Source organism: Chiloscyllium punctatum, chromosome 49, assembly GCF_047496795.1.
Source record: "Chiloscyllium punctatum isolate Juve2018m chromosome 49, sChiPun1.3, whole genome shotgun sequence".
Taxonomy (NCBI): domain Eukaryota; kingdom Metazoa; phylum Chordata; class Chondrichthyes; order Orectolobiformes; family Hemiscylliidae; genus Chiloscyllium; species Chiloscyllium punctatum.
The window spans coordinates 39343759-39369316 of record NC_092787.1 but is presented as its reverse complement, the minus strand read 5'-3'; the positions used below and the strand labels follow the sequence as shown (position 1 = coordinate 39369316).

The following is a 25558-nucleotide window of genomic DNA, read 5'->3' as shown; positions in this document are numbered from 1 at the left end:
GAGTTGGTTAACTGGAGATCGAGCAACACTGCAACGGGCAACATTAGCAGGAGCTTTGATCCAGGAAGTGGTCACATTGCTTAGGTTTAGGACTTCAGACTTGGTCTGTTGTGACAGACAGGAGGGTGTGACTGTGAGTGAAGGAGGTACCGAGACCCAGGAGAGTGAAATGGTTGTCATCACACCTGAGCAATGTCCCACCGGGTTTGAGGACCTTGCAGCTTGTGTGGCCGACAACAAAGATGAACAAATTGGTGCTGGCCACGTGGTGTAGGGATCTATTCAAGTACCATGTGTAAAAGATAGGAGAGGAACTTGGAGTGGGAGAGGATGGATCCAGACCAAGGAAATAATCCCAGACAATGAGGGAATGGCTGAAATATTAAACAAATCCTGCAAGTGCGCCTCAAAATGAGTCTCCCTCAGAGTTTTGATCCCTCCGAATGTAGGTACCTCAGTTTCTGAGTGTGTGGAGAGACAGCACACATACCTTGATGATTAGCTGAGTGAAGGGCTCTGTGATGACTTTCAGGATGTCTGGTGCAGTCTCTCCTGACTGAATGTTGAAGCCTTCGATACAGGCCTTGCTGACATGGTACAGAAAGCCGGTGCCAATCTCAATTGGAAGTAAGATAGCAACTGTCATCCAGTTAAATATCCCATGTACTGCTGAACCCGCAAAGGCTCTGGTGAAAGAACAGGAACATGTCATAGCAGGAACTTTAATCTTCTGAGTTTTCTTTCCAGATCGTTGACTGTCTGTTACAAGAAGAGAGAGAAACAAATTAAGATTGAACGCGGCAATAATGGCCAAAGAGTTAGCATGAGAACAAGCAGGATGCTCCGAACGCTCGGCTGCAGAAACTTGCAGCTTCAATTTGCACAAACCAGAGACTTTGAGTTTAAATCCCAAACAGCCTATGAATTTGTATTTGTTTTCTGAATTAGAAAAAACAAAGAAAATTACAGCACCGGATCAGGCCCTTCGGCCCTCCAAGCCTGTGCCGATCCAGATCCTCTCTCTAAACCCGTCACCTATTTTCTAAGGATCTGTATCCCTCTGCTCCCTGCCCATTCATGGATCTGTCTAGATACATCTTAAATGATGCTATCGTTCCCGCCCCTACCACCTCTGCTGGCAACGTGTTCCAGGCACCCACCACCCTCTGTGAAGAATTTTCCACGTATATCTCCCTTAAATTTTTCCCCTCTAACTTTGAACTCATGACCTCTAGTAATTGAGTCCCCCACTCTGGGGAAAAGCTTCTTGCTATCCACTCTACTGACCTGCGTTGCCACCTTCAGGAAACAATGGACCTGAACAACCAAATCTTTCTGTACATCAACTTTCCCCAGGACTTTTCCATTTATTGTATAGTTCACTCTTGAATTGAATCTTCCAAAATGCATCACCTCGCATTTGTCTGGTTTGAAAGCCATCTGCCATTTCTCTGCCCAACTCTCCAATCTGTCTATATTCTGCTGTATTCTCTGACAGTCCCCTTTCACTATCTGCTGCTCCACCAATCTTAGTGTCACCTCCAACCTATACCTTCCTCCAGATCATTTATGTATATTATAACAACAGTGGTCCCAGCATGGATCCCTGTGGAACACCACTGGTCACAGGTCTCCATTTTGAGAAATTCCCTTCCACTACTACTCTCTGTCGCCTGTTGTCCATCGAGTTAGTACACCCTGGACCCCATGTGACTTCACTTTCTCCATCAGCCTACCATGGGGAACCTTATCAAACGCCTTATTAAAGTCCATGTATCTACATCCCTTCCCTCATCAGTCAACTTTGTCACCTCTTCAAAGAATTCTATAAGATTTGTAAGACATGACCATCCCTGCAAAAACCATGCTGCCTATCACTGATAAGCCCATTTTCTTCCAAATGGGGATAGATCCTATCCCTTAGTATCTTCTCCAGCAGCTTCCCTACCACTGACATAAGGCTCACCCATCTATAATTACCTGGATTATCCCTGTTACCCTTCTGAAACAAGGGGACAACATTAGCAATTCTCCAGTCTTCTGGGATCTCACCCATGTTCAAGGATGTTGCAAAGATATCTGTTAAAGCCCCAGCATTTCCTCTCTCATTTCCCTCAGATCCCATTCGGACCTGGGGACTTGTCCACCTTAACACCTTTTAGAATACACAACACTTCCTCCCTCCTTATGCCGACTTAGAGTCATAGAATAGAATCCCTACAGTGTGGAAAAGGCCCTTCGGCCCAACAAGTCCACACCAACCCTCCAAAGAGCCTCCCTCCCACACCCACTCATTCTACCCCTGACTAATGGACCTAACCTCCACATCCCTGAACACTATGGGCAATTTAGCATGGCAAATTCACCTGACCTGCACATCTTTGGACTGTGGGAGGAAACTGGAGCATCCAAAGGAAACCTACGCGGATGCGGGGAGAATGTGCAAACTCCATGCAGACAGTTGCCTGAGGCTGGAATCAAACCCGGGTCCCTGGTGCTGTGAGGCAGCTGTGCTAACCACTGACCCACCGTGCCGCCCAGAGTGACCTAGAGTAATCAAAGATCTATCTGTAACCTCAACATCCATCATATCTCTCTCCTCGGTGAATACCAATGGAAAGTCCTCATTAAGAATCTCACCCATTTTCTCTGACTCCACACACAACTTTCCTCCTTTGTCCTTGAGTGGGCCGACCCTTTCCCTAGATATCCTCTTGTTCCTTATATATGAATAAAAGGCTTTGGGATTTTCCTTAACCCTGCTCACTAAGGATATCTCATGACCTCTTTTAGCCCTCTTAATTCCCGTTTCAGATTGGTCCTACTTCCCTGATATTCCTCCAAAGCTTTGTCTATCTCCAGTCGCTTAGACCTTATGTATGCTTCCTTTTACCTCTTAGTCTCGTAATTTCACCTCTCATCCATAGTTCCCTAATCTTGCCATTTCTCTCCCTCATTTTCACAGGAACATATCTCTCCAGAACTCTAATCAACCTCTCTTTAAAAGCCTCCCACATGTTGAATGTGGATCTCCCTTCAAACAGCTGCTCCTTCTACATTCCCCAAGTCCTGCCGAATTTTGGTATAATTGTCCTTCCCCCAATTTAACACTCTTCCTTTTGGACCACTCTTGTCTTTGTCCATGAGTATTCTAGAACTTATGGAATTGTGATCACTGTTCCCAAAGTAATCCCCTACTGGAACATCAACCACTTGGCCTGGCTCATTTCCTAATACCAGACCCAGTATAGGCCTTTCCCCAGTTAGACTATTTACATACTGCTGTATAAAACCCTCCAGGATGCTCCTTCCAAGTTCTGCTCCATCCAGATCTCTAACACTAAGTGAATCTCAGTCAACGTTGAGAAAATTAAAAACCCCTATCACCACCACCCTGTTGCTCCAATATGTTTCTATGATCTCTCTACATATTTGGACCTCTATCTCACATTTGCTGCTGGGGAGCCTGCAGCACAATCCCAACAGAAGTTAAGGATGGTATCAGTGAAAGTGACTGTTGAGTTATTGTAAAAACCCAACTGACTCGTTCAAGTCTTTTTGGGGATGAGGCCTGCCATTTCGGGCATCATATGGAAGCTCAGAGGTTAGCACTGCTGCCTCACAGCGCCAGGGACCAAGGTTTGATTCCAGCCTCAGGCTACTGTCTGTGTGGAGTTTGCATGTTCTCCCCGTGTCTGCGTGGGTTTCCTCTGAGTACACCGGTTTCCTCCCACAATCCAAAAGATGTGCAGGTCAGATGAATTGGCTGTGCTGAATTGCCCAGAGTGTGAGATGCATTATCAGAAGGAAATGGGTCTGGGTGGGGTTACTCTTTGGAGGGTCGGTGTAGACTTAGTGGGCCGAAGAGCTTGGTTCCACACTGTCGGGAATCTAATCACCCAATGGATTATCCCACATCCTTGAATGTCTCTGATGTTGTCTTAGTCACTTCGGGTGTCTAATAAATACTGGCAAATATTTTCTTGAATTGGGGTGACAGTATGAGGAGATGCAGAGTGACTCACCCCGAGGATGGTCTGTTAATGAGGTTGGGGTTATGTGCCTGTGGAACATCACGTGATGAAAAGAGGGAGCTGGACAGAGATTTCACACAGACACTCACGGCTCCTTCATTCACTGTCTGATGTGGTAAATAAAGCTCACATACAAACACTTAGAACTTAGAACAGGAGCAAGTCATTCTGTCCCCTGTGCCTTTTCCACCGTTCTCCAAGAGCAAGGGCGATCTGTAGGTTCAAATTCTACACCCTGTCTACCCCGATAACTCTTGTCAAACAAGATTCTATTCATCCCTGTCACAAATATTCAGCAGCCTCACCTCTGCTGTCATCTAAGGCGGAGAGTCCCAAAGTCACATAAGTGGCTGAGACAGAAACTGTCTCTTTACCTCTGTCTCAAAAGGGTGACCCCTAATTTTAAGTGTCCCCCAGTTTTGGTGTTACCCACAAGAGGAAACATTCTTTTCACATCCACCTTGTCAAGAGTATTCAGGATCTGATACACTTCCATTTAATTATAGGCGACATGGTGGCTAACTGGTTAACACTGCTGCCTAACAGCACCAGCACAAAGAACAGAGGAAAATCACCTTTACAGTGTATTCAAAAGAACAGGTACCCAATGAACACAGTCCGCCGATTTCTCAGCAACAAACCCCAACCAAGCAGACAAAACACATCCAGAAACCCTAGCCACTCTCCCCTACATCAAAGACATCTCAGAAATGACTGCCAGACTACTCAGACCCCTTGGCATCATGGTAACCCACAAACCCACCAACACACTAAAACAGCAGCTAATGAACTTGAAAGACCCTATACAGACAACAAGCAAAACTAATGTCATTTACAAAATACCTTGCAAGAACTGTAACAAACACTACATTGGACAAACAGGCAGAAAACTAGCCACCAGGATACATGAACACCAACTAGCCACAAAAAGATATGACCCACTCTCCCTAGTATCTTTACATATGGATGAGGAAGGACACCACTTCGACTGGGACAACACATCCATCCTAGGACAAGCCAAACAGAGACACATACGAGAATTCCTAGAAGTGTGGCATTCTAACCGGAACTCTATCAACAAACACATTGACTTGAACCCCATCTACCACCTCCTGAGAAAAAGAACAGGAAATGTTATCACTCCAGGAAATGACATAACCAACCCAAGGAAACCTAAACACATAAATAAAAAGCAGGCCATACCACTAGTGCTTCATCCGGATGATGTTACCTAATGTGGTGACAAAATGTCTGAAAACGAACCTTCCAGTTCAGCAAGCAAACTTACATCCAGCACCTGCGTTCAATTCTACCTCAGCCACAATCTGTGTGGAGTTTGTATGTTCTCCATGGGTTTCCTTCAGGTACTCCAGTTTCCTCCCACAGTCCAAAGTTATGCAGGTAAGGCAGATTGTCCAGGCTAAATTGTCCCATAGGGGCCAGGGAGGTGCAGGCTAGGTGGATTAGCAATGGGGAATGCAGGGTTACGGGGATGGAGTGGTTCTGTGTGGGGTTCTCTTTGGAGGGTGAGCATGGACTCAATGGGCCAAATGGCCTGCTTCTGTACTGTAGGGATTCTATGATTGAAATCACCCCTCATTCTTCTAATAAGTCTAATAAGTCTGTTCAATCTATTTTCATAAGATAACTCACCCATTCCAGATATCAGTCTAGTAAAGCTCTGATACATGTATCTCCCTCCTTAAACAGAGACCTAAACCACACACAATATTCTGTACACACTGTGGTTTCCCCAATGCCCTGAGTTACAGAAACATGGCATCCTGGTTTTATGTAAAATTCCTCTTGTGGTAAAGAGTAGCCTTCCATTAGCCCATTGAATTACTTCCTGGAGTCGCATACTAACCTTTCGCAACACATACGCTGAATTACCTACATCCCTCTGCACTGTAGAATTCTGAAGTCATTCTTCATTTAGGTAATATCTTTATTCATTTTGTCAAAATGAACAATTTCCCATGTTATCCTCCATCCCTCAGAGTTTTGCCATTTAACCTATCTATATCCATTTGCAACTTCCTTATGTTTTCTTCACAATATACCTTTCACATAACTTGGTGTCACCTGCAAATTTAGTTACCATGCCTTCACTCCTTTTATTGAAGTCATTGATGTAAATTGTGAGGTCCCAGTACAGAGCAGGAGTCCAATCGGAAAGGGAAACCAGCTCAGTGTGCTCTGTTTTCTGCCAGCCAGTCAGTCTTCTATTCATGTTGAATTTTAGATTAGATTCAATTCCCTACTGTGTGGAAACAGGCCCTTTGGCCCAACAAGTCCACACTGACCATCCGAACAGTAACCCACCCAGACCCATTCCGCCAATTCACCTGACCTGCACATCTTTGAATTGTGGGAGGAAACCAGAGCACCCAGAGGGAACCCACACAGACATGGGGAGAATGTACAAACTCCACACAGACAGTCGTCCGAAGCTGGGATCGAACCTAGGACCCTGGTGCTGTGAGGCAGCAGTGCTAACCACTGAGCCACCATGCCGCCCTCCACCATGAAATCCCAGTTTGCACAATAACCTTTGATGTGACACCTTGTGAAGGTTATGTTTAAGTATCCCTCATCTGAAGGGAAACAGATCCCCTCACCGTACTGATGTGAAACAAACAGAAACTATACCACTCTGCTCCAATTCACTGAGATCCAGCCCTGGTTTGTGCTGGGCTTGGGGAACCCAAACTAAGGCCCACAGAATCACAAGGCATAGAAGAGGCCATTCAGCCCGTTGAGTCTGAACCAACAAAGCTACTCTAAATCTGAACTAGCCCCACTTCCTAGCACTTGGCCCAGAGCCTTGACATTGTCATCCAAGTGACATTTAAAGGTTGTGAGGTTTCCCGCCTCAATCATTCTACCAGGCAGTGCATTACAGACCTCCACAACACTCTGGGGGAAAGCATTTTCCATTATATCCTGTGTAAACTTTCTACCTTTCACCTTAGGGGCGGCACGGTGGCTCAGTTGTTAGCACTCCTACCTCACAGCACTAGGGTCCTGGTTCGATTCCAGCCTCAGGTGACTGTCTGTGTGGAGTTTGCACATTCTCCCTGTGTCTGCGTGGGCTTCCTCCGGGTGCTCCGGTTTCCTCCCACAGTCCAAAGATGTGCAGGTCAGGTGAATTGGCCATGCTAAATTGCCCGTAGCGTTAGTGCATTAGTCAGAGGGAAATGGGTCTGGGTGGGTTACTCTTCGGAGGATCGGTGTGGACTTGTGGGCCCGAAGGGCCTATTTCCACACTGTAGGGAATCTAATCTAATCTTAAAATGATGCCCTCTTGTTATTGACCCTTTGATGAAAGGGAATCGCTGCTTCCTTCCCATCCTGTCTATGACCCTCTTAATCTTATAGACCTCTATTAGATCGCCCCCTCAGTCTTCTCTGCTCCAAAGAAAATGACCTGTCCCTCCACCTTCAGAGAATCTGTCATCAAGCATCCCCCAAGATCTCTCAGGACAACCACTGTCATCACTGAGTCGCAGAGTGACTGAAGCTGTGCCCCACTTGGCAAAGACAAATGGGACGTTATCGCCGATTTAGCAGTCACCTGACACCCAAGGCTTTGTGAATCTGTATCCCCAGAAAACATTCTTCCCAATCCCCTCCCCAGGGATTCATCTGTTCCCTATGGATTCCTGCCTAAACTGATGGGATTCTAAACTGAATGGACCTGAAGCTTGGGCAGGACCTACAAGGGGTGTGGGTGACTGCAGGGAACAGAACAAGGAAAGAGAGAGAGGAATGGGCGGAGGGGAAGAATATAGAGGGTAGGAAGCTGAGGGAAAGTATTTAGAATGATCCTTACATGCAGAGGCACATTGAGGGACAGGTGACAAACCTGCTCTTGACAGGCAAGACTATAATTTAGATAAATTCACGGAAACTGCATGGGGACACAAGGCATGCGGATGAATGTTTTTTAACAACATGAGGAGGCCATCATTCTGCCCTTGAACACTCTCTCATCATCTCCCCAGAACCAAGGGCACCACCAACAATCTCCCACTGAACCCCATTCTCTCCAGTTCAGGGCCACAGCCTGACATACCATCACCTTCTGTCCCGGACACGGCCTGTTCCTCAGAGTCCTCAGCGAGGTCTCCACATGATCAGAATTTCCAGCGTTTTCAATCACCCCTCACCCTCCCTGCAGCGACCATGCTCCATGTGGACCACGCGATCTGCAGGTCAGGTTCAGGTGCCTGATTTCCTGTCGGTTGGTGACCAGTTCAGGCCCTCATTGAATCGTCTGCCCAATGGCAGACTGAGCAACGAATTGAATCCAGAGGGAGCACTTTGGATATGAGGCGATTCCTGGATGCCCAGAGCAGGGACGGACAAATGGAATGCTCCTCCGCTACATCAGTGTGCCGTCGGAGCCAGTGCTTGAGAGGAATTAATTAAACCACAAATCATACAGGTTAGTGAATAAGGAGGGATCTAATACTCAGACGCCAACAGTTAGAAAGTGAATATAGATCTGTATGACCTACCTCCTGAACACATCACGTTCTCCAGACTGAGCTAAAGATACCAAGGTGCTGGTCACTGATGTTCCCACATTGACCCCCATGATAATGGGAATAGAAGCCTTGACATTGAGCACTGTGGAAGAAAGGCATTGTTTAGAACGCACCATGGTCACACCCTCTTTCTCCACCTCTCACCTCGGGCAGTGCGGTGCAGCACTCACTGCGTCCCAGGGTTTTGGGGTGTGGGGGGGGGGGGGGGATACAACGCCAGCCAGTTCAGTCCCACCTTCTCAAGGCAGCCTTGACAGTGACTTCCATTCACACCCCCCCCCAAGCAAAACCAACACAGAAAGCAGCCACAAGTCCTGGGAAGGCCGGAACTGAGTTAGTCCTCAGCAGGTTAACCTGATGGGTGGAGTATATGGTGGGAGACTGTATGCCCCCACCCAAGCTGTGGGAGGAGACTAAACTTGCTGTAGTCAAACCAGACAGAACATTATGGAGTTGATTTCAAATCCGTACATGTCAATGAACACGGAGGGATCTAATCCTCAGACTTTCTATCACATGTTTGTCCAAAAAAGATGCAAAGTCAGGGTGTGCCTTATACCAAGTGGGCACAATGCAGGGGAGAGCTGGGTGAGTACCAGACAGAGTCTTCACTGTGAGAGGGGGTACGTATCAGAGGGTAGACGGCCATACTCACAGCCCGAGGAGACCATGCTAACCACGATGGATGAGGATGTGCTGGAACTCTGTACCAGAATGGTCACCAACACTCCCAGCATCAGGCCAGCGATGGGGTTGGCCAGGATTGTGTTATCACCAAATATGTCACCAGCCATCTTCCCTGAAGAAAAATAGTGACAATTTACATCAGCAGTTAACAACACCCAGTAAAACCAGTGAATGACATGCTCTGTACTGGCACTAGAACATAAATCTAGAACAGGCCCTGTACCTGGGATTGCTGCAGTCATTCTGATTCTGTAATACTCTGCTTTCTCATTCTTCCTGTCAAACTACACATTTTTTTCATAGAATTCCTACCATATGGAAACAGGGTATTGGGCCCAACAAATCCACACTGACCCTCTGAACCCATCAAGACCCATCCACCTCCCACTCTACATTTGGCCCTGACTAATGCATCTAACCTACACATCCCTGAACACTACAGGTAATTTAGCATGGCCAGTTCACCTAACCTGCATATCTTTGGATTGTGGGAGGAAACCGGAGCACCCAGAGGAAACCCACGCAGACACGGGGAATTTTGTCCAATCAACTAACCAATCAACCTCCTCAAATGACAACATCCATCTTTGTGTCAAAAAAGGAATAGCCAATTTGGGGGTGGGGAGGGAGGATGGAATAAGGGTCACGGGGCAGGGAGAGGAGCTGGAGGATCAGGGACAGGGAGCTGATTCCCAGCTGTGACCATCACCCTACCCTCAACCTGCTCTCCCTTTGCCTGATGCACAAATTGAACAGGTCCAGGGATCTCCCCCCCCTCATCAACCCACAGTGGAGCAGGCCAGCTCCTTCCTCTCAGGCCTGGTGCTGGGACCCAGGAACACTGACGCCCTTACATGGTCGTTAATGGACGCCTTATTTGGCCGTGGCATAGGAAGGTCAGCCATCTTAATTTCAGAGGTGGTTGGAAGTGGGCAGAATCTCCCAGGCTGACTACTTGCCACCTTTTCTCAGTGGGGGAGCGCCACCCTGAGTGTAGAAATGGTGTGTGTTATATGCACAGTGGGCAGACACTCCTGTGGAGGTGAGGGGGGTGGGGGGTGGTGGTGGGAGGGGTGCTGTCAATAAAATGTTGAAACTACCTCACCTCAGTCATGATCTGCTTTGTTAATGTGAGTGGAGATTTGAGTGCAGAAGCAGGAATGTTTTGCTGTAGTTGTTCCAAGGCTATGCTCCGACCACACCTGAAATAGTGTGTGCGCACTGATTGATTGATTTACTGTCATGTGTACCGAAGTCCAGTGAAAAGTCCAGTTTATGAGCAGTATGTACAAATCATAGGGTGTAGAAAACTTAGTCAGAGACATGTAGGTTATGTCGCACAGGGCATGCGCTAGGCAAGATTAGATTAGATTACATTACAGTGTGGAAGCAGGCCCTTCGGCCCAACAAGTCCACACCGACCCGCCGAAGCGCAACCCACCCAGACCCCTACATTTACCCCTTACCTAACACGACGGACAATTTGGCATGGCCAATACACCTGACCTGCACATCTTTGGACAGTGGGAGGAAACCGGAGCACCCGGAGGAAACCCACGCAGACACGGGGAGAATGTGCAAACTCCACACAGTCAGTCGCCTGAGGCGGGAATTGAACCCGGGTCTCTGGCGCTGTGAGGCAGCAGTGCTAACCACTGTGCCACCGTGCCACCCACAGTGGCCCAAGATCAACATTAGCAAGTATCCTTGTCCAAGGAAAGATGTTCTGGCTAAAGACGGAGTGCAACAAAGGTTTACCAGACTGAGTCCTGGGATGACAGGACTCACATAAGAAGAGAGACTAGATCAGTTAGGATGATATTAGCTGAAGTTCAGAAGAATGAGGGAACTTTAATAGAAATCTATAAAATTCAAACAAGACCAGACAGACGAAATATGTTCCTGGTGAGTGGGGAGTCCAGAAATAGGGTTCACTGTCTAAGGATATGGGGTAGGCCATTCAATACTGAGATGAGACAGATTTCTTTACCCAGAGAACAGTGAGCCTGTGAAATTCTCTAACACAGAAAATGACTGAGGCCAAATCATCGAATATTTTCAAGAAGGAGTTGCATATAGTTCATAGGATATCAAAGGGTAATGGGAGAGAGTGGGAACAGGGTTCTGTGCTTAATGATGAACCATGGTCATATTGAATGGTGATACAGGATAAAAGGGCCGAATGGCCAACTTATGCTTCGATTTTCGAAGTATCTATATTTCTAATTGCTCATTCGAGATTCCGATAGACTAAGAGAAGGGACTGAAATCACCAACCTGTAGTATTTCTCCTGGTTTGGACCCCAATCTCTCCTCAACCTGAGTACAATGAACACCCCCCCCCCCCCCCCCCCCGCAACTACCCAGTGCCATAGGCCTCAGGCTCTGGGCTCTGGCTCCAGGGTCCAAGCTCCGTGCTCCAGGCCCCAGTTTTTGGATTTTGATGATCACCACTCTGTGCACACGCACCCTCCCCCCCCCACCCCCGGGGGGGGGCAAAAGGAGTCTCCACACAATTCTCAGATCCAATTACCTCCAACTAGTTGAAATGCTGAACTGAGGACATCAAGAGAACAAACAAAGACGTAAAGAAAAGTAATGAGCAGAATGATCATGACAATCCTTTTCAAGACTTGTTTCACCTTTCCAACTCGATCCAATTCTGTAAAAGGACAAAACGAACATGAAGGAACGAGCCGGAGGGTGAGAGTTGTTTGATAAACAGTTAGGACAGAGAGTTTGTTTACCGCTCCATCGGGGTCCCTGGCTCTCGAGCTGGGGAAGTGCCCACGGATCATCCTCTTCATCCTCCACTGCCTCCTTCACACCATTATCCTCCAGTCGGACAGTATCAGCTACTGTTACCACATTCTCTGTCACAAAACAGGGAGAGAAGTGTTATTTTTTATTTCAGACTAGCTAACGGTTTGACACAATTACAATCCACTTAGGAAAGGGCACTGATTCTCAAGTCCCAGCAATCCTGAGGTCACCAAAAAAGTTAATGATTTAATCAACGTTTGTAAAGTTGGACTGTGTGTGTTGGAACCACATTAACAGAAAACATTGACCAGCTTCCTGTACTTAACAATAACTACTGTTTATTACAAATTAATACATTTTAATCAAAGTAAACAAATATGGACTATCAACGCATGGTTCTACTAACTAAATCTCTTAAACTCTTTTAAAACCTTTACTCTCCTTGGAGAAGGAGCACGCGGTGTCCACCAACACCCTGGAGTTGTGACTGGCCACTCGAGTGTTTCCTTAAAAAAAAATAAAACCTTTGCTCTCACACTCACTCTCACACACACGCTTTCTCTCACTCACTCACTCTCAGAGACAGACACAGACAAACTAAAAAATACATTGGTTTTATGGATGGAGGTTAAAATGACTAAAAGACACAGTTCAGTACGACTAGTCCACAGAGGTTCATGGGGATATAGGTAAGTGATAGCCTAGTGTTATTAATGCTAGATTTATTAATTCAGAGACCCAGATAATGTTCTTGGGGCCTGGGTTCAAATCCTGCTGTGGCAGATGGTGGAATTTGAGTTCAATAAAAATCTAGAAATAAAATCTGATGATGAGAATGACGAAACCATTGCTTATTTCTCAGGAAGAACCCACCAGGTTAACTAATTGGTTTTAGGGAAGGAAATCAGCTGTCTTTACCTGATCTGGCCTACATGTGACTCCAGGCCAGTAGCAATGTGACTCTGAACTGCCCTCTGGGCAATTAAGGATGGGCAATAGATGCCAGGCCTAGCTAGTGACACCCATATCCCATGAATGAAGTGGGGAAAAGGAGGCACGGGGTGATTGGTACACAAAGCACAAAGTCTCTAAGGTACCGATTAAAGGCAACAACTTACAACAACAATTGACGAAGATGATTGGTCTCCCTTCAGGCTTCATGCATTTGTATTACAGAGAGACACACAACCTGCCCTTCCAGCAATTCACAGGCTTCTCGTTCTATTGTTTCCACTCACAAACTGTTCAGTCACTCAGGAACCAATCAGAGCATTGTTCTTGGGCTGATGTTCTTTGGCATCTATGACTGGTCACAGCTCAATCAGCCATATGTTGCTGGCCAAATCTCATTCTATACCCAGACGGTGCCATGTTGCATCCAAACAGCTCCCCCAACCACTTGAACAAAGCAGCAGTGTAAACACCACATACAATGAGTTTCAGCAACTTATTTTAAAAAGTGTATCAATTCCTTCCATAACCCTGGGGTTTTTAAACAGTCCTTCTTTTTCATTTCAGTCCACAATCAAAAGTGCAGAAAAATACAATTATATGGCCTTTGCTGCACAAATGAGTTATTTGGCCCATTATCCCCTCAGACTGAGGCTTTGCCCTGTGTTTAGATTCCCCAGCCCAGGAGAAACAACCTCTCAGTGTGGACTGTCCTGACAAACAGTGTCAAACTGTTCCTGAGTCTTGTATATCTCAATGAGATCACCTCTCATTTTTCTAAACTCCAGTGAGCGTAGGCGAACGTGATCTCAGTCTTGATGAAGGCCGTTTGTCTGAAACTTCGACTCTTCTGCTCTTCAGATGCAGCTTTTCCACTGCCACACTCTCAATCACTGTAAGTATAGGTCCACTCTCTCAGCATAGGTTAATTTGCTCACCCCGTGAATCAATCCAGTGAATATCAGCATATTCTTTCCTCAATCTGAACATTAAAACTATCTACAAAGCTCCAGATGTCATAGAATTCTTACATTTCCCATGGCTAATCCACCCTAACCTACACATCCCAGGGTATTATGGGCAATTTAGCATGGCTAATCCACCCTAACCTACACATCCCTGGGCATTATGGGCAATTTAGCATGGCTAATCCACCTAACCTACACATCCCCGGGCATTATGGGCAATTTAGCATGGCTAATCCACCCTAACCTGCACATCCCCAGGCATTATGGACAATTTAGCATGGCTAATCCACCCTAACCTACACATCCCTGAGCCCTATGGGCAATTTAGCATGGCTAATCCACCCTAACATCTTCAAAGTGTTGGAGGAAACTGAAACACCCGGAGGAAACCCACACAGACACAGGGAAAATGTGTAATCTCCACACAGACACGGGGAGAATATGTAATCTCCACACAGACACGGGGAGAATGTGTAATCTCCACACAGACACGGGGAGAATGTGTAATCTCCACACAGACACGGGGAGAATGTGTAATCTCCACACAGACACGGGGAGAATGTGTAATCTCCACACAGACATGGGGAGAATGTGTAATCTCCACACAGACACGGGGAGAATGTGTAATCTCCACACAGACATGGGGAGAATGTGTAATCTCCACACAGACACGGGGAGAATGTGTAATCTCCACACAGACACGGGGAGAATGTGTAATCTCCACACAGACATGGGGAGAATGTGTAATCTCCACACAGACATGGGGAGAATGTGTAATCTCCACACAGACACGGGGAGAATGTGTAATCTCCACACAGACACAGGGAGAATGTTTAATCTCCACACAGACACGGGGAGAATGTGTAATCTCCACACAGACACGGGGAGAATGTGTAATCTCCACACAGATACAGGGAAAATGTGTAATCTCCACACAGATACAGGGAGAATGTGTAATCTCCACACAGACACGGGGAGAGTGTGTAATCTCCACACAGACACGGGGAGAATGTGTAATCTCCACACAGACACTGGGAGAATGTTTAATCTCCACACAGACACGGGGAGAATGTGTAATCTCCACACAGACATGGGGAGAATGTGTAATCTCCACACAGATATGGGGAGAATGTGTAATCTCCACACAGACACGGGGAGAATGTGTAATCTCCACATAGACACGGGGAGAATGTTTAATCTCCACACAGACATGGGGAGAATGTGTAATCTGCACACAGACACGGGGAAAATGTGTAATCTCCACACAGACACGGGGAGAATGTGTAATCTCCACACAGACACGGGGAGAATGTGTAATCTCCACATAGACACGGGGAGAATGTTTAATCTCCACACAGACATGGGGAGAATGTGTAATCTGCACACAGACACAGGGAAAATGTGTAATCTCCACACAGACACGGGGAGAATGTGTAATCTCCACACAGACATGGGGACAATGTGTAATCTCCACACAAACACGGGGAGAATGTGTAATCTCCACACAGACAAGGGGAGAATGTGTAATCTCCACACAGACATGGGGAGAATGTGTAATCTCCACACAGACACGGGTGCAATCGAACCCATGTCTCTGGTGCTGTGAGGGAGCAATGCTAACCACTGAGCCACCACAACACCCCCTGTTGTCTCACTGAAACCCTTTGGAGTTATCAGGAGACTTTGTTCTTCTACTCCAACCACTTTGCAATTCAGTCTAACATGCAATTTTCTGATTGCTTTCCGTACCTGCAGACCAACTCTCCCTGGTCCTTTCACAGGAAGAGCTAAGTCTTTCTGAACTTCAACTTCAACATACTTTCTAAGAAATGTTCACTTTTCCTATTGTGACAATCAAGTGCATACATTCATATTCCCTCCATAATATTCCATTTACCATCTTGTTCTCCACTCACTTACTCTACAAGTGTTTCATTGCAGCTTCTTACTGTCCTCCTCACAGACTACCTTTGCATCATTGCTGTCTTTCCTCCTATTTTACTCACAGTCTGAGATAATTGACAGGAGATTACAGTTCAGTTTGTAACACATCTCTCCCTTTGAAGTCCTGCTTCTTGAAGCCATCTGGGTCTCCCTCAAGCCTGAGGATAATCCTCACAGGTGTCCCAGATAGCCAACAAATTACATTGCTCACAAATGGACATGCTCAGTCACATTTGACTCTATGTCTCTTTTGTAATTAGAAGGTTACTGTGTCGGTAGGTGATCCAGGGTCCAGTGTTGTCATGACAATATAGGTGGCTTATATAATGCTATTTTAATTATAAAATAGATGCAGTGCAGATAAATGATAAAGAGTGCAGACATAAATTTCGAGGAACAGTTTGACACTGTTTGTCAGGACAGTCCACACTGAGAGGTTGTTTCTCCTGGGCTGGGGAATCTAAACACAGGGCAAAACCGCAGTCTGAGGGGATAATGGGCTGATCATTTCAGATTGAGGAGGGTTTTAAAAGATTATGAATTATAGGAACTTTCTGTTCCTTGTTGGTTCTGAATTGAGTGTATTCAAGACTGGGATTGATATAAAACATGTTATTCCTTGTTTCTTTGTCTAAATCACTATAGATTGTATTTAGCCCATAATACAGCTTTGATCCTTGCAGCTCCACTGGTTTCAGCCTGCCAACTTGAAATATCCTCTTCTCTGCTTTCCATCTCCCCCAAATGCTGTCATGTTGCTCCCATCTCCATGAGCCCCTATGTTGTGGGTTAACCTTTTGCATGGTATCTTACTGAATGAGGAAACTGGGAGAATTGAACAGTGACCTCAACAGCCAAACGCAAGAGCTGGTGAAGAGAGATGGAGTGATCTCTGATAGTCATACACTCACAAAATCCCTACAGTGTGGGAGTAGGCCATTCGGCCTATTGAGTCTTCATTAACCCTGCAGAGAGCATCCTGTCCTTGTTAGGGATGTACTGTGTGATGATCCTGTGGCTTTAAGAGGTTATTTTGTCCTTTTTATTTTGAAGAGCAGTTGTAAGGCAAAGATGTGGAGCAGTCTACCAAAACCACTTGAGTAAACAGCTTAGGAGGCCTTGGGTTTTTTTTAACAGCTTGAATGGGTGTGGCCAGCTCTCACAGGTTAGGATTCCTGGGTCTTGGTTTCTCAGTACCATCAGAAGCTATTGGGGTCTCAACAGAGTTGGAAGCTTCAGTAAATATCTCCTGGCTGCTACTCTCTGAATTTTCACTCGTTTTTTTTGCTCATGGATTGAAGAACTGCATGTGAGAAGAGTGAATAAGTAATAGGTACTATATCTATTATTCACTTAAGCTTTCCAATTGAGTTAAATTATTCTAAGTTGTTCTTTCTTTTGCTTGTATTTTAACTATGGTGTTTAAGTAAATTATGCTTTTGCTTAATGTTGTGTACTTTGACCAGTCGCATCACGTCTGGAACACAGCACTTCATATTTACCTAAAAATAAGATAAAAGTTGGGGCTTAGGTTAATGCCTTAAAATATTTTGAGGGGGGGGGGTCTGGTCTGGTCCGTAACAACTTACAGAAAACTCAGTTCAGTACAATGTGGGGGGAAAAAAGGGTTTTGCAGAAATATCTAAAGTCAGGCAGCAGTCAGTCCTCAGTGAGGGGAGGCCACTCTCCCAGAGAGAACCTGAGAGGCATCTTCTGATGGGCAGAATGGAGCCCTGAAACACAAAGCTCATGACGCCACAAACCAGACAGGGAGGGACTCAATGAGGAAAGCAACAACGAGTTGGGAAAGGAAGAAGGCAGCTCCGTGGGGGCAGGGAGACCCTGATGTCATGGGTCTCCCAGCACATCCTAGTTTGTGGATTTTGGGAAAGACGTGGAAAGGGGCTACTCAGGAGAGGCTGCCATGAGGTTTGTGGCTGAGTCATGAGGAGGTAAGGTGAGATGAGTGACAGACCCTGGAGGCTTGGTGTTTGGTGGTGGGCCTACAGTCCAGGAGAAGACAGGAGGAGGTGACAGACGTAGTTATCAACTGAGGCCTTTTTGCGACCTAATAAATAAGAGAGTGTGAAATATGTCAAATAACAATTCTGCTGGATTTGACAGGCTATTTGATACAAGTTAGGATCGCTACATACCTGTGACCAATGCTGGAGTCGGATCAATTTTCTCTGAATCACCAAAGCTGAACTCATCAGAAGGAATGCGGCTGATGTTAAATGGAGGCATTCTGGTGGTGAGCACTGTGAATAAAAATAAAGTGTCTGTAATGAAGTGATATCTGCATAGCCCAACTGGAACCTGATCTATATTGCTACAGTCTGCCCTACACCTATTTGGTACATCTGTATCTGTACTGTGTCAACTCTATATTTATGTCTGCACTCTTTATCATTTATCTGCACTGCATCTATTTTATTTTCAAAAGTAACATTGTAAAAGACATTTATATTGTCATGACAACACTGGACCCTGGATCACCTACTGACACAGTGAACCTCTAATTACAAAAGAGACAGAGTCAAATGTGACTGAGAATGTCCATTTGTGCGCAACGTAATTTGTAGGCTATCTGGGACACCTGTGAGGATTATTCTCAGTCTTGAGGGAGACCCAGATGGCTTCAAAGAACAGGACTTTAAAGGGAGAGATGCGTTACAACTGAACTGTAATCTCCTGTCAATTATCTCAGACTGTGAGTAAAATGAGAGGAAAGACAGCAATCTGGACAAGAGTCATATTTCTCACATACACTCACATACACACACACACACACGTACACACACTCTCTCACACACACACACACACACACACACACATGCGCGTACACACACTCTCACACACACACACATACACACACACATACACACACACACACTCACACACACACATACACACACACACTCACACACACACATACACACACACATACACTCTCTCACACACACACACACGCACTCACACTCTCTCACACACACACATACACACACACACTCACACACACACATACACACACTCACACACACACACACACACACTCACACACACACACACACATACACACACACACTCACACACACACACACACACACACACACACACACAAACCAAAGAATTGGCTCCAGGAAAGATGTTATTAAACTGGAAAGAGTGAAGAAAAATGTACAAGGATGTTGCCAGGACTCAGTAGTCTGAGTTTTAGGGAGAGATTGGCTAAGTTAGTACTTTTTTCTTCAGGACTTCGGAGACTGAGGCGGGGGTGGGGGAGGGATCTTACAGAAGTGTAGAAGATCATGTGAGGCCTGGACAGAGTGAATGCACTCAGTCTTTTTCCCTGGGGTTAGGGAATTGAAGACTAGAGGGCATCAGTTTAAGGTGAGAGGGAAAAGAATAAAAGGGAACTTGAGGGGCAACTCTTTTTACACAGAGGGTGGTATGCATATGGAATGAGCTGCCAGTAGAAGTGGTTGAGGTGGATACATTAATAATATTTAAAAGGCATTTGGACAACTACATGGATAGGAAAGGACTCAAAGGATATGGGTCAAGTGCAGGGAAATGAGGTTAGCATGGGGTCAGACATTTTGGTCGGCATGGACCAGTTTGGGCCAAAGGGCCTGTCTCCATGCTGCAGGACTCTATGACTGTATGACTCTAATATGGCTTTGTGTGTGGGAAATCATGTCTCACAAACTTGATTGAGTTTTTTGAAGAAGTAACAAAGAAGATTGATGAGGGCAGAGCAGTAGATGTGATCTATATGGACTTCAGTAAGGCATTCGACAAGGTTCCCCATTGGAGACTGATTAGCAAGGTTAGATCTCCTGGAATACAGGGAGAACTAGCCATTTGGATACAGAACTGGCTCAAAGGTAGAAGACAGAGGGTGGTGGTGGAGGGTTGTTTTTCAGACTGGAGGTCTGTGACCGATAGAGTGCCACAAGGATCAGTGCTGGCCCCTCTACTTTTTGTCATTTACATAAATGATTTGGATGCGAGCATAAGAGGTACAGTTAGTAAGTTTGCAGATGACACCAAAATTGGAGGTGTAGTGGACAGCGAAGAGGGTTACCTCAGATTACAACAGGATCTTGATCAGATGGGCCAATGTGCTGAGAAGTGGCAGATGGAGTTTAATTCAGATAAATGCGAGGAACTGCATTTTGGGAAAGCAAATCTTAGCAGGACTTATACACTTAATGGTAAGGTCCTAGGGAGTGTTGCTGAATAAAGAGACCTTGGAGTGCAGGTTCATAGCTCCTTGAAAGTGGAGTCACAGGTAGATAGGATAGTGAACGTGGCGTTTGGTATGCTTTCCTTTATTGCTCAGAGTATTGAGTACAGGAGTTGGGAGGTCATGTTGCGGCTGTACAGGACATTGGTTAGGCCACTGTTGGAATATTGCGTGCAATTCTAGTCTCCTTCCTATCGGAAAGATGTTGTGAAACTTGAAAGGGTTCAGAAAAAATTTACAAGGATGTTGCCAGGATTGGAGGATTTGAGCTACAGGGAGAGGCTGAACAGGCTGGGGCTGTTTTCCCTGGAGCATCGGAGGCTGAGGGGCGACCTTATAGAGGTTTACAAAATTATGAGGGGCATGGATAGGATAAATAGACAAAGTCTTTTCCCTGGGGTCGGGGAGTCCAGAACTAGAGGGCATAGGTTTAGGGTGAGAGGGGAAAGATATAAAAGAGACCTAAGGGGCAGCTTTTTCACACAGAGGGTGGTACATGTATGGAATGAGCTACCAGAGGAAGTGATGGAGGCTGGTACAATTGCAACATTTAAGAGGCATTTGGATGGATATATGAATAGGAAGGGTTTGGAGGGATATGGGCCGGGTGCTGGCAGGTGGGACTAGATTAGGTTGGGATATCTGGTCAGCATGGATGGGTTGGACCGAAGGATCTGTTTTCATGCTGTACATCTCTATGACTCTATGACTCTAAGTACACATATTCATGTCCAGCCTCAGGAAGGAGAGATCACCCAACCAGCTTTGCTTCTAATCCTCTAGGTGAGGGATTGGGTATTTATCCAGCTGTGAGAAGTGGTTCACCAAACAGAGAAAAACCAGAGAATTTCTGGAAACATATGTTCTATATTCTATTCTATGTTCTATGGCACTCATCCATGGGCTCCATCAGTAAACATATAGACCTCATCCAATATACCGACCACTGCAACGTACAACTGGAAACGGTAACTGAAAGCAGCAGGAATGAAACCAAATAAATTCCACAGGACGCTCCACCGCATTGAGGATGTAACAAAAAAGGGATGAAAGGTCTGAAAACCAACTCCCCAGCTCAGCAAACATACCCATAACAATTGGGTTATCGTTTATTTAAAATCCCCACAAAGGCAAACCGACCCATCAGGGTTTCATAATCTGTACAACCACAAACTGGACTGGTTTGATGATTCCTTTGTCTTCCAGCCTCCTGATTTTTGCCTTTACTTTTGCCCAAAGGGCAAATGGCACTGGGCAGGACTGATAGATTTATGGAATTGCTTCCTGGTCAACATGCAAGGTGGCCTTGGCTTCTTTCATTAGCCCCTAGCCCTTCCTGAAAAAATGTCCAGGCGTTTAATTAGAACTTCACTCAGGCAGCCATTTTCCAATCGAAAAATGTTGAGCCAATCAAGTTGAATCTTTCTCTACCAATTTCACCCCATCAGGCTTGGGCCCAAGTCTTTTACTACAATCAGTGCTGACTGAACCAGCTGCTTCTCATAAGAGGCCAGAACCAAAGTTGTCCCCTTAATCTATAGGGTTTCCCTGGTGTAGGTTCTCCATTCTGCTGAGATCTTACACAAACCAAGGGTTGAAGATTGGTTCTGCAAGCTCTGATACAGCCGTGCTGGTATCAACCTCCTTTCGAACTGGGTGGCCATTTAACTAGATATTTATCTTGATTGTTCTGATTGGATGTTGCTAAGCAATCTAACTGTTCCAAATCAGATGTAGGTGGTCTCTCCAGGAGTGCACTCCCCTAGATATCAGTCAATGAGTTCTCTTACTCACTTTAGGTCCAGGGACTCTTGCTGTCTTGAGTCCCCATTTGGGCAGCAACTATAATGGCTTGCTGGCCCGGATTCTCAAGAAAATTTTAACCATTTGGCCGAGGCTTGGCTTTGTTTGGGGGTTTTGCTGTGGGCTGACCTAGAGTCCCTCTGTTCAGGATATGTCGTGAGTGAGGCTCACTTTGTATGGTGTGATCTGCTTGTATGACACGCAAAACAAAATTTTTCACTGTACCCAGGTACGTGTGACAATAATAAATTAAATCAAGGGGCTTACCGCACGCTCAGTTGGACTGGTGAGGGTGTCCACTTCCATCGGCATACCCTATAACTCATTTGCTCCACTTGTCATATTTCCCAATGACAAAGCTGGTTGTATTGCCTGTTTGAAGTCTAGGTTAGCTCCAGCTAGTAGATGGTTTTGCATTGTTACATCATTAATCCCACATATCAAAATGGTCTTTCAACATTTATTAAGAGTCAATCCAAAGTCACATGCCCCTGCCAGTCACCTTAACCTCTTCAAAACTCCCAATACCGATACCCATGGTTCTCAAAATGCCGAGTAAAACCAATAATGCCTCAGAGTTAGGGGAGGCTTTGGGTCATGGTATTCCTGACCTAAATTCGTCAACAGTGGATGGTTTTGTTATCTGGTGCCTCAGGGAAAGATCGGCTCCTAACCACCGAAAAGCAGCAGGTCGACACACTGTCAGGAGAGTTGCTCGTAGCTTTTAGTGTGCCTCAATGTCATTTACCCAGAAAGTTCTTTCCACATACTGGGCCCAGTCTTCAATGGCAGTGTGGAACGAGTCAAACTTTCCAAAAAAACAACATGATGCCAGAAATGCTTACCCCAACTCAAAGACGATTGTTGTGAGCGAATCTCTTCAGGGCTGTGTTTACCTCTCATCACCGCTGAAATAACTCCACAAAAGACGGATATTTGTCCAAGCCACCCTCTATTTACACGTGCACAGTACATGACTGACCCAGCTAGCTCAGAGCCAGCTCTCACAGTGAACAGAACCTCTGTCAGTCAGGGCTCCCTGATTGGACCAGATTAACAGCCCCAATCAGGGAACCCATATTCTATGAGGCCCACCTGGCTGACCTTGTTACAATCACAACATTAACCTTGTTTTGGCTAACCGAGGGTCCTCCAGTACCCTGCCCTGCCCTGCCCTGCCCTGCTAAATCCCAGGATGTTGTAGCCTTTATTCACTGCTCCCTCAACATCTCTGTTGGGTGTCGCTAACTGATACACATTCACCCAACTCCAGCTTTCTGTGCTCCTGCAACCCCTTCACAATGATACATACCCGTTACATTATGTTGTTATCTTCAAATAAAAATTATCTAGTAAATCGTTGAAAGTAAACCTATTAAACTAACCACCATTCTATACCACTCACCCTTAGACTTACTAACCCCCCTCCCTGACTCTCACACTCACTAACCCCCTCACACACACTCACTATCCCCCTCCCTGACTCACTCACTCACTAACCCCCTCACACACACTCACTATCCCCTTCCCTGACTCACACACTTACTAACCCCCTCACACACACTCACCAACCCCCTCACACACACTCACTAACCCCCTCACACACACTCACTATCCCCCTACCTGACTCTCACACTCACTAACCCCCTCACACACACTCACTATCCCCCTCCCTGACTCACACACTCACTAACCCCCTCACACACACTCACTATCCCCCTCCCTGACTCTCACACTCACTAACCCCCTCACACACACTCACTATCCCCCTGCCTGACTCACACGCTCACTACCCCCTCACACACACTCACTATCCACTTCCCTGACTCACACACTCACTAACCCCCTCACACACACTCACTATCCCCCTACCTGACTCACACACTCACTAACTCCCTCACACACTCACTATCCCCCTCCCTGACTCACACACTCACTAACTCCCTCACACACTCACTATCCCCCTGCCTGACTCTCACACTCACTAACCCCCTCACACACACTCACTATCCCCCTACCTGACTCTCACACTCACTAACCCCCTCACACACACTCACTATCCCCCTACCTGACTCTCACACTCACTAACCCCCTCACACACACTCACTATCCCCCTCCCTGACTCACACACTCACTAACCCCCTCACACACACTCACTATCCCCCTACCTGACTCACACGCTCACTACCCCCTCACACACACTCACTATCCACTTCCCTGACTCACACACTCACTAACCCCCTCACACACACTCACTATCCCCTTCCCTGACTCACACACTCACTAACTCCCTCACACACACACTATCCCCCTGCCTGACTCTCACACTCACTAACCCCCTCACACACACTCACTATCCCCCTCCCTGACTCTCACACTCACTAACCCCCTCACACACACTCACTATCCCCCTCCCTGACTCTCACACTCACTAACCCCCTCACACACACTCACTATCCCCCTGCCTGACTCTCACACTCACTAACCCCCTCACACACACTCACTATCCGTTTCCCTGACTCACACACTCACTAACCCCCTCACACACACTCACTATCCCCCTCCCTGACTCTCACACTCACTAACCCCCTCACACACACTCACTATCCCCCTACCTGACTCTCACACTCACTAACCCCCTCACACACACTCACTATCCCCCTGCCTGACTCACACGCTCACTACCCCCTCACACACACTCACTATCCCCCTCCCTGACTCACACACTCACTAACTCCCTCACACACTCACTATCCCCCTCCCTGACTCACACACTCACTAACTCCCTCACACACACTCACTATCCCCCTCCCTGACTCTCACACTCACTAACCCCCTCACACACACTCACTAACCCCCTCACCTTCAAACGCACTGTCCCCCTCACTGTCACAATCCCCCTTTCTAACCCTCACCCTCACTGTCTCCCTCACCCTCATACTCGTTAACCTCCTCCCTCACTCTCAAACTCACCCTCACCCTCCCTGACCGTCGCACACACCATCAGACCATTCATATACTAACTGGCGGACTGACAGTGACTCTGGCTGGGTGTATCTCAGGAAAATACACAGACACTCCGAACAGTGTAGTGCCCACTCTGAGCATCTTCGGTGTCAGGCACCGACTCACCCTTATCCTGTCACGGTATTAGAGACACATCGATACAATTTACAGACTTTTCATGAGTGGCACAGCCCTGAAACGAGAAGGTGGGACTCACAGGATTAGCCACAGTGATGAAGTGAAGCAGCAGTCCCACGCTCCGAGAGTTTGTTGTGTAGCTCTTACTGCATTGACAGGGCAGGTATCTGCTGTGAATTATTCAAGGATATTCTATCTTTATAGAGATTTACAGTGGTCAAAGTATTGTGCTACCTATGCACTTGTGAACAATAAGCAAACCATATCAGCTCCGCAATTAATATTTATCCAACTCTCCTGATAACTGGGCAAAAAGAACCTGATAAGGGGTTAATACTTTTATCGTTTTCTGGAGAGTTATCAGGGCACTTAATTATTGAATCGATATCCTCCACCAAGTTAATCCTGAATCAACTGCAGTAAAAGAGAAGTAACATTCCAAGCAGAATGGTTTGGAAA

General features: G+C 46.3%; 1 protein-coding gene across 3 annotated transcripts in view; it reads right to left on the bottom strand.

Moving 5' to 3' along the window:
- LOC140469606 (sodium-dependent phosphate transport protein 2B-like) overlaps window positions 1-25256 on the bottom strand; it is a 71523-nt gene extending 46267 nt beyond the window's left edge. Inside the window, exons 1-7 of one of the 3 annotated variants that reach the window (XM_072566280.1) lie at window positions 25179-25256; window positions 18057-18161; window positions 12022-12147; window positions 11808-11936; window positions 9243-9386; window positions 8558-8669; window positions 491-686 (exon numbers count right to left, since the gene is read on the bottom strand). In XM_072566280.1, coding sequence (XP_072422381.1) covers window positions 491-686; window positions 8558-8669; window positions 9243-9386; window positions 11808-11936; window positions 12022-12147; window positions 18057-18147 — 798 coding nt within the window. In that variant the 5' untranslated portion in view covers window positions 18148-18161; window positions 25179-25256. Of the gene's footprint in view, window positions 1-490; window positions 687-8557; window positions 8670-9242; window positions 9387-11807; window positions 11937-12021; window positions 12231-18056; window positions 18162-22800; window positions 22862-25178 lie in introns of those variants that run through there. The other 2 variants (XM_072566279.1, XM_072566281.1) reach the window with 2 other exon arrangements.
- Window positions 25257-25558: the final 302 nt, after the last annotated feature.